This window comes from Carcharhinus amblyrhynchos, chromosome 13, assembly GCF_965287045.1.
Source record: "Carcharhinus amblyrhynchos chromosome 13, sCarAmb.v2.hapA, whole genome shotgun sequence".
Taxonomy (NCBI): Eukaryota; Metazoa; Chordata; class Chondrichthyes; order Carcharhiniformes; family Carcharhinidae; genus Carcharhinus; species Carcharhinus amblyrhynchos.
In genome coordinates, this window is record NC_137336.1 from 6871345 (window position 1) to 6888694 (window position 17350).

The 17350-nt window shown below is 40.8% G+C and overlaps 2 protein-coding genes across 2 annotated transcripts in view; both read right to left on the reverse strand.

Annotated features, from left to right (window-relative positions):
* Positions 1 to 2280: 2280 nt before the first annotated feature.
* LOC145351635 (uncharacterized) overlaps positions 2281 to 17350 on the reverse strand; it is a 31176-nt gene continuing 16106 nt past the window's right edge. Inside the window, 1 exon segment of the mRNA XM_080201201.1 lies at positions 2281 to 4702. Coding sequence (XP_080057327.1) covers positions 2286 to 4702 — 2417 coding nt within the window. The 3' untranslated portion in view covers positions 2281 to 2285.
* Positions 4951 to 16075, reverse strand: LOC145351425 (protocadherin gamma-A6-like). Its single transcript, XM_080201022.1, has 2 exons — positions 13655 to 16075; positions 4951 to 5025 (listed from the first exon to the last, which is right to left on the reverse strand). The coding sequence occupies exon 1, from the start codon at positions 16073 to 16075 to the stop codon at positions 13682 to 13684; it is 2394 nt and encodes a 797-aa protein (XP_080057148.1). The 3' UTR covers positions 4951 to 5025; positions 13655 to 13681.

The window sequence follows — 17350 nt, forward strand, 5'->3', positions numbered from 1 at the left end:
TTAAGTAATTTTGGAAACAGGAATCAGTGCAGCTCACCAACATGTGATGGATGACCTGGAATTGGAAAAAATGGCGGTAAAAATGTATTGGACGAATTGAAATTCGAAGATCATTGAGCAGGCGGCCTAGAACTGAAATATTGAAGTTTAAAGCTGGTTAAAAAAAAAGCATGCATAAAGGATTCACTGGAACAAGGGATGAGACATGAGCAACAGTGTATGATGTTCGGGAGGTAGTTCTAAGTAGCATTTGTCAAACAGCGGTCTGGCTCATCTCTGGTGTTGAAGGATAAGAAGTTGGTTTCAGCGTAAGAGAACAACCAAACAATGAAACCATTGCAATGGTATAGAGTTTGTCCCAAGCGGCTGCTAGATCTTTTAATAGATTAGCTGAAAGTTTGGTCAGCTCATACAGAATAAAATATCTTTTACCAAGATGTGCAGCAACAGGGGGAAAGTCATAGCTGGTCGTGAATGATTAAAATAAAATGCGAACTGTCAACAACAAGATATGTGGAATCTGACCCCAATTTTGTGGATAATGTCATTACGCAGCAACTTACAGAAGAGGAGAAATGGAGAAAGGGTAAAAAATTGGTGTGGGACAAGAAAGTGAGTCACATTTCCTAATGTCTAAGATAACATACATACCATACGCGCTGAATGTATGGCCAAATATAGGCAGTCACGCTAAGTAGGAAACAGGCAAATTGCTAAAATAGCATAAAATGATCCTTATGTGAAAAGTTTAAATGCGATCACAGGGATCGTATAGGGACGAGGCACCGGGGTCACTGTCACTAAGGGTGTCATTTGCTTTATTGACTGCAACAATTTCAGTTGGGTGGTGGACCTCTACTTGATTAGAGTGATTCAAACAATTAATGCGATAACATTAGATCATAGTTGGAATGTGTGGCATAGATGTATCTTGCAATTATATTTCCGTGGTTTAGTTCGGCTGCCATTGTGTTTATTGATGTAGTCAATAGCCCAAGCGTCGCTGATTCCTGTTGCATAAGTACGTCAACTTTAATCTTTTGAAATATTTTCCAGAATTCTTATTTGTGTTAGGGAGTGAAATGTAGAACTCAGGCCATTCTTCAGTAAAGGAAAATTATCTGGGGAAGTGTAAACTGAGTCATTCTAAATTCCATTCGTGTATAATTTTGTTATTTCCCATTTAAAGCTAATAACACACTACAACGTGGCGTATAGATAGCTGGAGTACACATCATATAAACTATTGCGTCCAATTGAGAGCAAGAACGTTTTGCGGCGCTGTCAATTCCTTGAAATCTGTCCAAACGACATTTCCTACAATGGTACCAGGAATGAACAAATCTAACTACAGGGAGTAGAAATCACGGATTTGATTCCTTAGAGTAGAAAAGCGTGCGTAGAGATTTGAAGGAAGTGTTCATAATTATGATGGGCTCTGGCAGAGAAAATAAGAAACGAACCGTTTCCTGGGAAAGGCGTGATAAGTGGTTTTAAAGAAATTGAAAAATTATTCTAACTAAAATCGCGAGGATTTTTTTTGTTTTGCGCAGTGCTATTACAATTTGGAATGCATTACCTGAAAGGAAGACGGAAGAAAATACAACAGAAATACAACAAGAAATTGATCATGTACTTGGGTAATAAAGGACTGCACTTGCACATTATATAAGGTGAGTAACTAAGCTAATGTGAGACAACAAGATTACTGATACAAGAAGCCATTGTTTTCATGTAAAATCTGGAAGAAAACTGAGAAAGTATTTACCGTTGACATACTCGTGCTGCATAATTTTCCAGGGACAAACAAGTAACATATCATGAAAGCAGCGAATATGCCGACTCCACGCAATGATAACACCGGAGAATTTATTTCAGGGGCACGTATTTAGTTTTACGATTCATTACTGTTCAATGTAACCAAACGTCCAAAAAATATTCTTGTCGCATTGACCACCTCAAGATACGCGATGTAACATTAGCAGAGCAAGGGGTTGCACTTTTATAATTTACACAATCAAACAATTATGTCAGGCTTCAATATGATATTAATTAAGCATGCACTGCTCAGGATTGTGAGGATATGGGCAGATATGTGTAGCATCAGTGAAAGGCAAAAATATAACAGCAACAGTAAGCAATTTGACTAATGTAGTCTTAAACTACCAAAATTCGAGGACCTAGTGGTATAGGAAAGAATGGCTTACCCAATATTTCTAAGTATAACACACAGATCTACCAAGTGTGAATTATTTACCACTCCCTGCATCGAAACTGCTTCCAAGCTATATTTTTGTGTTGGCATCCCGGACACCCAAGTCATTGAAAGGCAAGGTAGGATTACAGGGCTTTAAAAACAGAAAATCACTTTTCGCTGACTCTGGCGATAAACACACGGTATAGTGATAACCTTCAGTCTGAGCAGACTCGGCATAGTTAAATGGTTCGTTTGGTGCAGACCTCCGGTTAAAGGCATCGTTCAAATTCCGTCTTCTGTAACAACAAACCGCAGAGTTGTGATCTTCAGCGATATTTCTGCCTTGATTAAACTTCAGCATGACAAGGGAAATGATGGTTACAAGAAATAAAACCGATGTTGATCCCAATATAACGATTAAATAACCATTAAGATGCGAAAAATACTTCGATGCACCAGGTTCATCAATTTGTTCAGAAGAATTTTTTGTTACATTGGACAAGACGGTAAATGAGATCGTAACCGTGGTGGAAAGGCTTGGCTGTCCATTATCGTTCACAATGACGACCAATCTTGCTGTGCTGGTACTTTGCTCCCTTAAACGTTGTCTTGCTCTGATTTCCCCAGAGAGAAGGCCCACAGTGAACAGATTGGAACCATTGGTCTCCATCGATTGATAGGAAAGCCGGGAATTCTGACCGGAATCCGCATCAGTCGCGATTATCTTGGTCACCAAATATCCTGGATGCAATACTGACTGCTGCCCAATCTCCACTGATGCCGAACTGTTCCAGGTTAAAGGTGAGACAATAACCGGTGCGTTGTCATTTTGATCCAAGATTATAACATTGACAATGGCAGTACTGCTCAGCGGGGAAGATCCCATATCCTGGGCTTGAACTTTGATCTGGAAGTGCTTCAACTGTTCATAGTTAAAGGAACGCAGGGCGTAAATGTCCCCATGTTTGGAATTGATGGAGACGTAAGGAGTCCCGCCTCTTCCTTCATTCTGAGCCTCCAGAATTGAATAGTGAATCTCACCGTTCCGGCCTAAATCTGAATCCAATGCTGTGACAGCAAATATAGAAGCACCTGGAGTGTTGTTCTCCATCTGATATATGTTATATAAGGATTGTGTGAAATTTGGCACATTGTCATTTATATCTGAAACGGAAACTAAAAGAGTTGTATTTGTTGAAAGAGGGGGAAATCCCCCGTCCCAGGCTGAAATACAGATGTTGTATGTCGGGGATGCTTCACGATCCAAAATACCATTGGTAACCAACTTGTAGCTGTTCTTCAACGTTTTTTGAAGTTTGAATGGAAGTTGCCTTGGAATGTGACACCGTACGTGCCCATATTCGCCAGAATCTGGATCCATAACACTGACCAAAGCGATCACAGTCCCCGGAGGAGCATCTTCCTGCACTGAGCTGGACACCAAAGTCACGTCTATCTCGGGGATGTTATCATTCGTGTCTATCAGTCCAACCATCACTTTTGCCCGTCCAGCCACACCAGGCGGAGCGTTATCCATGGCCTCTACATCAAGTTCGTAAACACTTGCTTCTTCAAAATCCAGTACACCTTGGACTGTTATTTCTCCAGTTTTGGGGTCTAAATTGAACAATTCGCGAATACCCTGGGGAACATGGCTGGTGAAAGAATAGGTCAGTTCAGCATTGGTACCTTCATCTGTATCAGCAGCGTGGACTGTTGCCACCAACGTCCCTTTGCGGGAATTTTCTGCGACGCTGGATTTGTATATTTCGTGATCAAATATAGGTGCGTTATCATTCGCGTCCAGGATAGTGATTGAAATCCGGCTTGTGCCAGATCTCGGGGGTTCACCGCCATCAACAGCCGTCAGCACAAGGTTGAAGGTTGACTGCTGTTCACGGTCCAAGGCTTTCTCTAACAGCAGCTCAGCACTTTTGCTTCCATCATTTCGTGTCTGAACTCTGATGCCAAAATGTTCATTTGGACTGATCTGGTAAGTACTGATTGCATTTGTGCCGATGTCCGGGTCGTGCGCGCTCTCGACAGGGAAGCGCGCACCTGCCGAAATTGACTCACTGATCTGCAAGAAGAATTCGCTATTCGGAAATTTGGGTGAATTATCATTTACATCTAATATTTCCACTTCAACAGGATGTATTTCCAAAGGTTTATCGAGGACGACTTGCAACGAAAAGGAACAGGCAGGGCTTTGTCGACAAAGCTGTTCTCTGTCGATCCGTTCATTAACAAATAAAACCCCATTTTCCAGATTTACCTCAATGTATTGCTTCCTTTCTTCGGAGGCCAGGCGAAATTTACGAGCCGATAATTCCCAAATATGTAATCTCAAATTCTCAGCGATGTTCCCAACAAAGGCCCCGTGCTCCTGCTCCTCGGGAATCGAGTAGCGAATTTGTCCTGAAACCAGGTCCGACAGACAGAACAGAAAAATGAACGTTACACCGCAACTCATTGAGGCCATTGTTCTCGTGCGGAAGGTTTTTTCTTGCAAAATTTAAATTGTCCAATCGATTCTGCGAAGATGTCTCTTACACGACAACACTATTTGATTTTAAAAAATCGTATACAAATAAGAAACGGAGGAAGGCAAAAATTAGACCAGAGGAGCTTTGCTAAAAATGACCGCCCAGCATAAACGCAGGCATCGTCTGTGTCTTCGCTTCTGATCTGTTTCCTGGGCCGGAGAAAGAGGTAGATCCCTGGCAGCGTACCCGTTTCTTATTGGTAGACAGCGACACGAACAGACTCAACCAATAATTGCAGCAATTGTTCTTAAAGCGAGACGGTTTGGGGACTATATAAGGAAACTGAAGGATCAGAAGTGAGTAATATAAAATTCCCTTAAAAACACAGACATCCTGCAGTTAAAAAAAAGTCGGTGTAAATTATGTAGCAGCAAAACGACTGAAGCTCCTTGCGATAGCATTCTGCACATCATTAATAGACGTTCACGATCCATATTGTAATTATGAAATCTTACCGGTAACATGTAGGTTATTGCTGCTCAGTATCACTTAGAATCATAGAATCCTACGCTGCAGAAGAAGGCATTTCGGCCCATCAAGTCTACACCGGCCATAATCCCACCCAGTGTCTATTCCCAAAACCCCATGCATTTACCCTGCTAGTCCCTCTGATACTAAGGGGCAATTTATCATAGAATCATAAATCATAGGCAATCTACAGTGGAGCAAGAAGCCATTCGGCCAATCGAGTCTGTACCAACCACAATCCCACCAAGGCCCTATGTCATATCCCTACATATTTACCCGCTAACCCTTTTAAGCAATGCATCTCAGGACACTAAGGGGCAATTTTAGCATGGTCAATCCACCTAACCCACACATCTTTGGAATGTGGGAGGAAGCCGGAGCACCCGGAGGAAACCCACGCAGGGATCGGGAGAATGTGCAAACTCCATGCAGTCACCCAAAGGGGGCATCGAAGCCAGGTCCCTGGCGCTGTGAGGCAGCTGTACTAATCATTGTGCCACCATGCCGCCCTTGTCCCTTTATGGATGCAGTCACCCTTTATTTACGCCTCACTTGGGTGAGCAATCGTTGTGTTATGCTGTTGTGAAAAGTCTGATTAAATTTGCCTCACTGGAAGGCTGAATAAATTTGGCGATATACGTAAGGAGTTTGCGTATTTAAATAAAAATAATTTTCAGTGCATACTCCGAGCGCGTAATTTTAACGACTATTACAGTTTTACAATAATTATAGTCAACGGGTGTCGAAAGCACAAATACTGCGGATGCTGGAATCGAAACAGAATCTAAACAGGAATTGCTGGAAATAATCAACAAATCTGGTTACATCCATGAAAAGTGAAACAGCAACAAACTTTCCAATTGGAAATTTCGGTCTTAGACAATTGTGATGAAAGAGCACTACCTGTTACGCTAGCTCTTTATCACTTCTAACAAAGGCATATATATCGAACATTTTCGGGCCCTATTTCACAAAACTGGGCACTTTGCTGATGGAATTTGCGATTTTCTGGATTAATAGTCTAACGATAATACCATCGCGCCCAACCTTCTTTTTACATCTATGGGGCAGACATTGGGAGGCGATCAGAAATTCCATGAAGTAATCAAATCAGGAAGATTAAATAAATTGTTTTTCAATTCAATCGTGGGGTGTTAGAGTCGCAGAAAAGTAAGAATTTAGTGCTCATTCCCATTATTCTTGACAAGGTGGAGGTGAGCTGCATTCTTGAATCGGTGCACTCCAGTTGCTGTCTGTAGACCTACAGTTCAGTTCGGAAGGAGTTTCCAGCATTTTGACCCAACTGACAGTGAAGGAACATAAATATGTCTCCGCTCAGAGTGGAATGTAGGGCGAATGGAATCTTAAAGAAGGTGGTGTTCCCATGCGTTTATTGCCCTTATACTGGTACTGGTACTCTTACTGGTAGAGGTACAGATTTTGAAAACAGATTTAGAAAGTTGTTGAGCTGCTCCTTGTAAAGTTGCAGGATCTAATGTCTGCTTCTGGTAGAAAAATGGATGTTTCTGGGAAGGATACAAGATCTGGGAAGGAATCGATCACAGATTGACATGGAAACAGATAATGGTGGATAAACACTGCAGCTTTTGCAGCATCTGTGGAGAGAAATGTCAATAAAATACAAAAAAAGGAGGTTCAGACAGAGGGAAAAGTTCACAGTCTAAAGTTGCTGAACTCAGTGTTGCATCCATAAGGAAGCAACATGCCCAATCTGAAGATGGGGTCGTGTTCTTCACTTTGTGTTGACTTTCACTCGACCATTGCAGCGTGTCTTGGACAGACATGTGGTTATAAGAGCAAGATGGTGAGTAGAAGTGGCAAGTGACCAGAAGGTTAGGGCCATCTTTTTAAATGAACTATCAGTGTTCCACAAAGCAGTCACCCAGTCGACACAGACTATGCCAGTTTATGGCACAATATCAAGGTGGCAGTTCGTGTTGTTATAGCTGGATAGGAGCACGCCATTTTCTAAACTAGGGATTTGAATGTCAAAATGCCTAGACATTCCTTCATGATAAGCATTCATTATTCATTGGATCCATTCATTGGAGAGGTGATATCACAGCTTCATAAGTACATCAATAGTTCTTAAAGTGGTGCATGAATGCCAAATTGCCCAGTCGCTGGGAACTGCATCATGCTGAAACTCTAGACTGTTGCTGCAAATGCACTCATGCAGGTGAAGGAGACTATTCCATTACATTCGTGAGTTGAACCCTATAGCTGGGAGCAGGCATTGGAGAGTCCAGATTGGAGTTCCTTTGTGCAGAATTCCAATTCTTTGACATGGTCTTGCAGCTTTAAGCTTTAGTTAGCCAGTTCAGTTAAGTTTCTGGCCAATTTTAACACCAACAGTGTTGATGGTTGGGGGTTCAGCGATAGTAATGCCATTGAATGCAGAAAAGAGATGGTTCGGTTTTCTCTTTTCGCAGATCGTTATTGCCTGGCTATTTAGTGAACGGGATGCTATTTGTCACTGTTCAGCCCAATTATAAATGTTGTATACTTAATGTTGCATATGGAAACAGCATATTTCGGTGTCTGGAGAGTCAGGAACAGTACTGAACACGTATAACCTTCAACAAACATCCGATAAATTGCGATAAAATTTCGGAAGGTAATTGATGAAGCAACGGAAGATGATTCGGCCCAGAACAAACCCGTAATTAACACCTGCAGTAATTTCCTGGTCCTGAGTTGATTGGTTTCTAATAACCAGAACTGTCTTCCTTTGTGTTCGGTATTACTCCAACTGTGAAGTGCTTTCCACTTGTTTCCTATTGGCATTCGCCTGGCTTCCAGGGCAAACCTCCAAACACAACAATGTGATCATGATCAATTAACTACTTGTCTGGTGTTAGTGGAGGAATATATATTGGAAGGACACCAAGGATAACTCCACTGGACCTCTTCGAAATATGGCCTGGAAATCTTTAACAGCCACCTGAGATGGAAGCTGGGACAGTGGTTTGATGTCCCACATTAATGTGAACATATCACACACTGTAGTGCTCTCAATACCACATTATGTGGTAATCCTTGATTTTGAGTTTATGTCCTGGAGTTGAAATTGCCCTGTGTCAGTGGTGCATATTTTACATAGTTTAACATTCCAATTCACCAAACTCGGACATTTAACTTGCTAAAAAGTAAAGTTTCACCTAATTTGTTCTTGGTGTACTTGGGGGTCTGCGTTTTTGTGACAATCAGAACTGTCTTAACTCGAGTAACATCAGCGCAGATCTGGCTTTTGGGAAACCTAAGGCATTCGTCTAATTGGACTACAGCCATTTTGACATGGGGTGCAGATGGGATTTTGTGAAAGATTTTGATGCAGTGTTAAGGCCCCAACATTGAACCCTGCAGCTTGGTACATATTGACAATCTGAAAATCATACATTTAAGCCACTTTGTTAACCAGACGAGCTTTAGTCCACGCAAATATGTTGCCTCTCCACCATGAGCATTTGTTTTCCACGATTAGCGTGGCGCGGTGGCACAGTGGTTAGGACAGCTGCCTCACAGCACCGTTTGATTCCCGGCTTCAGTCAGTCTCTGTGCGGAGTGTGCACGTTTTTCCCCTATCTGTGTGGGTTTCGTCTGGGTGCTCCAGTTTCCTCCTATAGTCTGGCCTGGTTAGGTGTGTTGGCCGTGCTAATTCTCCCTCGGTGTACCAAAATAAGCGCCAGAGTTTGGCGACCAGGAAGTTTTCACAGTAACTTCATTGCAGTAGCAATATAAGCCTATGTATAACTGAAAGTAAACTTTAACTTTATTCTTTGATGTGGCACTATTTCATTTGTTTTTCTGGAAATCTAGGCACATATAATCACTGGGTCTCTTTTATTTTCAGCAGATGTTACTTCCACAAATAATTCCGATAATTTGATTCAATATGATTTCCTCTGCACAAACCCATTTGAATCCATTTCATTATCTTGAAGAGTTCTAAGCATCCTACTGTAACATCATTAATAATAGCTTCCAATATCTTCCCTTTGACTGACCTACAGCCAATTAGTCTCCAGATCCCTGCTTTCTGCCATCTTCATTTTGTGAATTCAGGAGTTTACATAAGTTATTTTCGAATCTAAAGGAACATTGACCAAATCTAAGTAATTGTCGAAAATTACAACCAATGCATCAACTATCTCATTCGTTGTTTTTTCTATGATGAAATTCATCTTGAACTGGGGATTTGTTAGGCCGCAGCTCCAAAATTTCCTCAGTACAAATTCCTTGGTCGTTGTAATCTTTTTGAGCTTCTCTCTCCTTTCCATTTCCTGATTTACAACGAATTCTGAGATGTTACTTTTATTCTCTTTAGTGAAGGCTGGTGCAAAACATCTGTTCAATTCCTCGTCCATCTCATTTTCCATTATTAATTACCCAGCCTCTTATTAAAAGGGCCCAAAGAATAATTTCTCAATGATTTACTTTGAGAAAAAAAATATATATACTGAAATTCATACTCTACTTTTATATTTCTATCTACCTCCTCCGGTGCTCTAATTTGTCCTGCCTTGTTAACTTTTTAATAATTATTTGGTCTCTTTAATACTCTGTGCCATCTTCTGACTTACCACCTAACATTGCACAAGCATTTACCTGTTCTTTTAGTTGATGATATCTTTAGCTTCGTTGGCTAAAAAGGAATGGTCGTTCCTCTCCTTAAATTTTTATTTCTCCGTGGAATCTATCTATTCTACATTTTCCAAAATGCTACCTTAACAGCTGATCGCAGCATCTCTATTGACCTATCCGGTAATAGAATTAGCAAGATTAATTTAGCTGCCGCTGTTTATATGCCTGCGTAATTGTCCATATTTAAGTTTAAAATTCTAGCCTTGCGTCCACTTTTCTCTCTCTCCACCTTAACGTCAGGACTGAACCAAAACACGAAAGTTGGTGTCTTAGGGCGCCTTTACTATGAGGTAAGTCATTCACTCTATTTTGTTATACATCACTAGGGCTTGTATAGCCTGTTATTTGGTTGTATGCAAAATGTGCTGCCCTAAAAATTATCCAAAAGTCATTCTATGATCTCATCCAGGCTATCTTGGGTTATCTGTTTTGTTATTCCAATCTATATGTAAAATTAGTTCCCCCACAGTTGCCTTACCTTTCTGACAAACCCTCACGACTTCTTGTATATATTGCGTCTTCTCGTGTTGTTAAGGGGGCTGTACAGCACTCCCATGACGGAATTTCTGTCTTTACCATTCCTCATTTTACCCAAACTGCCTCCAAATCCTGATTACTTAAAATTAATATACCCTTCTCTGTTGTGTGAATACAATCATTATTTAACATAACCAGCCCTCTACATTTTTCTGGCTTTGTTTCCCTACTGCCATGTATCTTTCCATAGTCAGGGCCAAACTATGTCATTCTCCTGCCATGTGTCTCATGATTATTAGGTCACATTCTTTTCTACTTGTGGTACCAGTTCATATATGCTGTGTTGATTGTTGCGTGCAGTGAGATACTGTATATTTATCCTTTTATATTTTTTGTAAGCATTGGCTTTATCTGTTGATTTACTGTTGCATTTTCTATCCATCGTGCCAATCTTATTTATCATTTCCTATATTGATATATTTCTCACTCCCCTTGTCACTACGCTTTAATTTAGCAGATCCTTCCAAATTTGATCCCTCAAATTCTTAAACGCAGACATTTAGGTCAATGGTACTTTCTTGGTTTTTCACCCCAGTAAGAGGGACATGTTTTGAGTTCAGGAAAATTTCGCACCTAGATACTTTATGTAACATTCTTATATATGATTATAAGCATTGAAATTTAGGTGTTGAGACTGATTCTTGAACATGCGTCATTGTGCATAACTCATTCACGCTTTTTGGACGGTCTCTCAAAAATGAAGATCTCGCAAATGGAAGCAGCATCATACCTTACAGCTGTTAAAAATCAATTGCGTTAGTGTTAATTCGAGAGGGAAAACAATTAATTAAATACAAACGTTTCTTTCTATGGTATCTCTGACAACATTTAGGAAGGTGAACGTTTAGATATTCCACGTGTTACCAAAAACAAAATAAACCGACTACATGATGATAAACACAGTTCTTCATCTTTTAGCTTGGTTAGAGTAAGGAAACCTGTTCTCTCTGAACTTTATGTGCCGTCTAACATTTAAGGAACTAAATCAAAATTTGCAATACCTTTGTCATCAGCATCTGGACATTTTTGCCTCATTGATATTAATCTTGATATTGCCATTCAAGGATACCAGCATTAATTTTTACCTGAATAAAAGTATTGAGATTTGCTCCTTAACATATCCTCAAAAAATGAAAACCGGTGGGCAGAAGTTGCTCTTTATCTCGAGGGGGATAGAATATAAAAGCAGGGAGGTCTTGCTGCAACTGTACAAGGCACTGGTGAGGCCTCAACTAGAGTACTGTGTGCAGTTTTGGTCCCCTTATTTGCGAAAGGATATATTGGCCTTGGAGGGAGTACAGAGACGGTTCACCAGGCTGATACCGGAGATGAGGGTGTTAGCTTATGAAGAGAGATTAAATAGACTGGACCTGTACTCGTTGGAGTTTAGAAGGCTGAGGGGGGATCTTATAGAGACTTACAAGATAATGAAGGGGCTAAACAGGTAGAGAGATTCTTTCCGCTTAGAGAGAAAAACAGAACTAGAGGGCACAGCCTCAAAATAAGGGGGGGGGGGAGCAGTTTAGAACGGAGTTGAGGAGGAGCTTCTTCACTCAATGGCTGGTGAATCTTTAGAATTCTGTGCCCATTGAAGTGGTGGAGGGATATGTTTAAGATGGAGGGATTGTTGAATATGTTTAAGTCACGGGTAGATGGATTTCTGATAGACAAGGGAATTAAGGGTTATGGGGAGAAAGTGGGAAAGTGGAACTGATCCACTGCAGATCAGCCATGATCTTATTGAATGGCGGGGCAGCCTCGAAGGGCTAGATGGCTTACTCCTGCTCCTATTTCTTATGTTCTTATGTTCTTATGTTCTTAAACTAAGTAAGGTGAATAATTTGAAAAGGACACCAGATGGACAGGAGACGCACAGAGTCTCTCATGTTAATGTGTGCAAATGTTATTTTGAAAGGGAAGCAAAACAGAAAGGGAATGTGTTAATTACTACAACTAGGTGTGAAGAAACAGATCAAGATTATTCTGAATTTGACATTCTGCAAATTAGATTTGGCAATGAGGAAGTAATCAGTATTTGGGATAAATTACTGAGTTACTTTCCAGAAGAAGATTGAAATAACCTGGAAGAGTTATTGTAATCCCATAGTACTGCATCTAGGAATTAACTGGGAAGGATCGAAGTAATTGTTCATGATGTAGATGTAGGAAATGCTGTTCCCATTAAGCAACTTCCGCATAGGCTGAATCTACTAAAGTTGGCACAGGTTCAAAAGGGGTTGAACTATGCGTAAGAACAATTTCATTAAAGTAAGTTGCAATGAGTCGACGTCTCCCACAGTGGTATTACTAAAACTAAATGTTGCATAATGCATGGACTATAGAAATGTCAATGCAGTTACGAAGTCAGATTTGTATCCTATTCCTCGAATGGAAGTCTGCATTGAAAGGGTGGGGCAAGTCAGTTGAACTGCTAAACTTTACTTACTTAAATGATACTGACAAGTACCGTTATCAGAAGTGTGAAGGCGATTTCGACATGTGTGATGCCAAATGTTCTGTAGCAATTTAAAATTATGCCATTTGGAATGAAGACTGTGCCAGTGACATTCCAAAGATTAACCAAATTGCTCATTTATGGACTAATTAACCATGCAGAACCTGATGGTTTTCAAACAAACGTGGAAGGGTCATTTGGAACATTTAAAAGAATTATTCATTTGATTACAGGAGGCCGATTTTATGGTAAACTTAACTGAAGATGAATTTGCAAAAGCCCAAGTCATATTCTTAGGCCATCCATTCCACTTGGAGAGATGGCCCCGCAGAATATGAAGACCAAAGTTATTGGCGAGTTCCGAATGCGGTCAACGAGATGATAAGCGTTGAGATTCCTAGGCATGAGTTTTTCCTAAGGACATTCGTGCCAAATTTACCAGTGTGATTGTTCCACTGATTCAACTGCTGGGAAAGAACAGAAAATGTCAGGATGTATTCCCTAATTATATTATGAATTCAGCTAGTCTTGTTAAAATATCCGTAATTTGTGAGTGGAGTTACGCCTGGAGTAAAACATTCTTTCCTCACATTAAAGCCAAAGTAAGAAAAAGTTGGGGTTTAGCGTGGCTTCATAATATATCTAGGCGTTTCTGATCCGGCTTCCTGACAAAGAGCAGTAAGAAATTAAACTGCCGTGCCTTCTGCGAGCAGTGGAAGCATTTGGTCAAAAATATTAAAACGAGCGTTAATTGAATAAACATAACTCATCATGAAAATGAAGTACCTGCGTGCGTAAGAGTTGCTTTCCAAATTAGCTCATCACGTTGGTATCACGGACATTCACTTCACTGAATGGCAAAGTAGGATGGCAGGGTTTCAGAAACAGAAAATCGCTTTTCGACGACTCTGGTGATAAACAGACGGTGAAACCAAAACCTTCCGTTTGAGCAGTCCCGCTATAATTCAAAGGCGGCTTTGTTGCAGGTCTCTGATTAAAAACGTTATTCGAATTATTTCTTCTGTAAGAACAAGCTGTCGAATTGTAGTTTTCTGCAATGTTTCTCTTTTGAGTAAATTTCAAGGCGATCAGAAAAATAATGGTCACGAGAAACAAAAATGAAGTCGATCCAAAAATGATGATCAAATAACGATTTAAATCGGAGAAATATTTCGACTGGCTCGGGACGTTATTTTGCTCAGAAGATATTTCAGTAAAATTGGGGACGATTGAAAATGAGACTGTGACGGTACTGGAAAGGCTTGGTTGTCCATTATCCTTCACACTGAGGATCAATCGTTCCGTAATTATGTCTTGGTCTCTCAATCGTCCAGTTGCTCTTACTTCTCCAGTCAGGGACCCCACGGTGAACAGACTGGGATCAGTGGCGCCCAACAGTTGGTAGGAAAGCCTTGCATTCTGGCCGGAATCGGCATCAGTCGCGATTACCTTGGTGATCAAGTAACCTGGATACACTGACTGAGGGCTAATCTCCACTGATGCTGAACTGTTCAAAGTTAAAGGTGAAACAATAACAGGGCTATTGTCATTTTGGTCCAAGATAATAATATTCATGGTGGCAGTGCTGCTTAACGGGGGAGATCCAGCATCCTCAGCTTGAATTTTGACATTAAAATACTTCAGTGTTTCATAATCAAAGGAACGAATCGCGTAAAGTTTCCCATTTTTGGAATTAATTGTAACATAAGCTGACATCGGTTCCTCGTCTATCTGACTGTTCACAATTGAATAGATGACTTCCCCATTCTGATCCAAATCTGGATCCAAAGCAGTAACAGCAAATATAGATTCTCCAGGAGTATTGTTCTCCATCAGATACACGTTATATGAGGATTTTATAAAGCGAGGTGCGTTGTCATTTATATCTGAAACCGAAACCAAAATGATTTTGCTTGTATGAAGAGGGGGGGAGCCTTTATCCCAGGCTGAAACAGATATGTTGTATAATGGGGCCGTTTCGCGATCAAGAGTACCGCGTGTTACCAATTTATAGTTATTCGTCAAAAACTTTTGGAGTTTAAATGGGATATCTCCAGAAACCTGACACTCCACCTGACCATTTGCTCCAGAATCTAAATCTGTCACACTGATCGCAGCTATTACCGAGCCTGGTGCAGCGTCTTCTGGAATGATGTTGGACACCGAGCTCACCTGTATCTCAGGGATGTTATCATTCATATCAATTAGATCGATCATAACTTTGGCACGTCCGGTCATAATAGGCGGAGCGCTGTCCACAGCTTGCACATCAAGTTCGTAAACACTCGATTCTTCAAAATCCAATACAGCCTGAACTCTGATCTCTCCAGTTATTGGGTCCAATTGGAATAGCTCGAAAATTCTTTCGGACACGTGACTTGTGAAAGAATACGTTATCTCGCCATTCACGCCTTGATCTAAATCAACAGCCTTGATTGTTGTTACTAAGGTACCTTGAGGGGCATTTTCTGGGATTATTGCTTCATAGACTTCATGATCAAATGCCGGTGCGTTATCATTGCCGTCTATTACAATAATTAGAATCTGCGTGGTGCCAGATCTGTGCGGAATCCCGCCGTCAATGGCTGTCAGTACAATATGAAAGCTGGACTGTTGCTCACGATCCAATGACTTCTCTAATAACAACTCAGCAGTTTTGCTTCCATCTGTTCTTGTCTGAACTTTAATACCGAAGTGCTCGTTTGGGCTGATTTGGTAAGTGCTGATTGCATTTGGACCCACGTCTGGATCGCGCGCTCGCTCGACTGGGAAGCGCGCACCTGGGGCGGTTAACTCACCGATTTGCAGAGAGAATTCATCTTTTGAAAATCTAGGTGAATTGTCATTTACGTCCAGTATTTCCACGGCGACATGATGAATTTCCAAAGGATTATCAAGGACTACTTGAAACGAAAGGGAACACGGAGCGCTTTGTCTACAGATCAGTTCACGGTCGATTCTTTCATTAACATATAAAATCCCATTTTCTTGATTTACCGCCATGTATTGTTTCTTGTCATCAGAGACCAACCGAAATTTGCGAGCCGGTAATTCCCAGATTTTGAGTGTGAAGTCCTCAGCGATATTCCCCACAAAGGCCCCGTGCTCCAGCTCCTCGGGAATCGCGTAACGAATTTGTCCAGAAACCAGGTCGGCCACACAAAGCAGGAAAATGAAAATCGCCCCGCTCTTGAGTATATTCGCCATTGCTGTGACTGCAATTTGCCGTAAAAATTCAAAACATCGGCCCACAGTTTATATTATTTTTTTCTTCTGCGACATAAATAAAATATATTTCTAAATGCTAACATTAGACTGAGGACTGAAAAGTCCCGACCTGAGCAGCTTCTTTGAGCATGGCCGTCCAACAAAAAGGCAGGCACTGTCTGTCCCTTCTGTTACTTCTCTGCCGGAGGAGGCGGGTAGATCACTGCTAGTCTCTCAGTTCCTTATTGGTAGACAGCGACACGAAGAGACTTAACCAATAACTGCAGCTACTGACCTTAAAGCTACACTGTTCCGAAATGTTTAACATTTCATAGTGCGCAACTTAAAATCTAATAAATGGTCTGGTGGCGCAATATGTATCGTCCCTACTCAAAGCCTGGAGCACTGGGCTTGAGACCCACACAAGGCTTAATAACGAAGAAAGATGTGTTTATTACGCAGTGAAACAGATGATCAACCTGCAAATGTTTCCAACAATATTTTGCAGGTATTTTGAGGGGAAGAGCCTCCTGTAGGACCATGCTTGATGCAGAGTGGCACACGTTAGGCTTCAATAAATAAAATCTGCAGAAACAGATTCCAAATTCTTATGTATTCCTCGACGCGGGAAACCTAATGGATAACTCCGCAGAAACAATTTTTAAAATATACATTTTATGTTTTAAAATGCTGGGGATACACGCAATTTCTTCCACGCCAGCAAGAGCCAAGGATAGCCCATCGTGCTGTTGCCGTAACGCTCGGCATACTTATAACTTCTGACTGCAGAACCCCTGCAATTTATGTACAATAATCTGGAAATCATCCGTAGAACCACCCTGTCCTTGGTGAGTAAGTTTCCTATCATTGCATACGTCAATGATACATCCGAATAATTAGGCAAAAATTGTGGAAAATTTCAAAAATAAGCTCCTCAAAACGAATTGTGCAATAATGGATGTAGTGAATAAGCTTTCGAGAATATTGTTTAATTTCAGTAAAGTTTAAGATTGACAGGTAAACTTTTCACACATATATTTTACAGGCAATTGTTCACTAGCAACATTGCATTCTGTTTTACATGTTGAACAATTGCATCAAATCAACATATGAAATAAGACACGAGCAGATTATAATGTGGGAAAGCTGGGTAACATACTGCTAATAGATTGGCGCTATTTTCCATTCATACAGTAGCAGATTAAGGTGACATTTCTGAAAAACTTTAGGCAACTTGTGCCTCTAGAAAATTAAGCTAAAAGTTTATTTTTGGCC

Coding starts and splice junctions, on each gene's coding strand:
- LOC145351425 (XM_080201022.1), bottom strand. CDS start 16,075: ATGGCGAATATACTCAAGAGCGGGGCGATTTTCATTTTCCTGCTTTGT.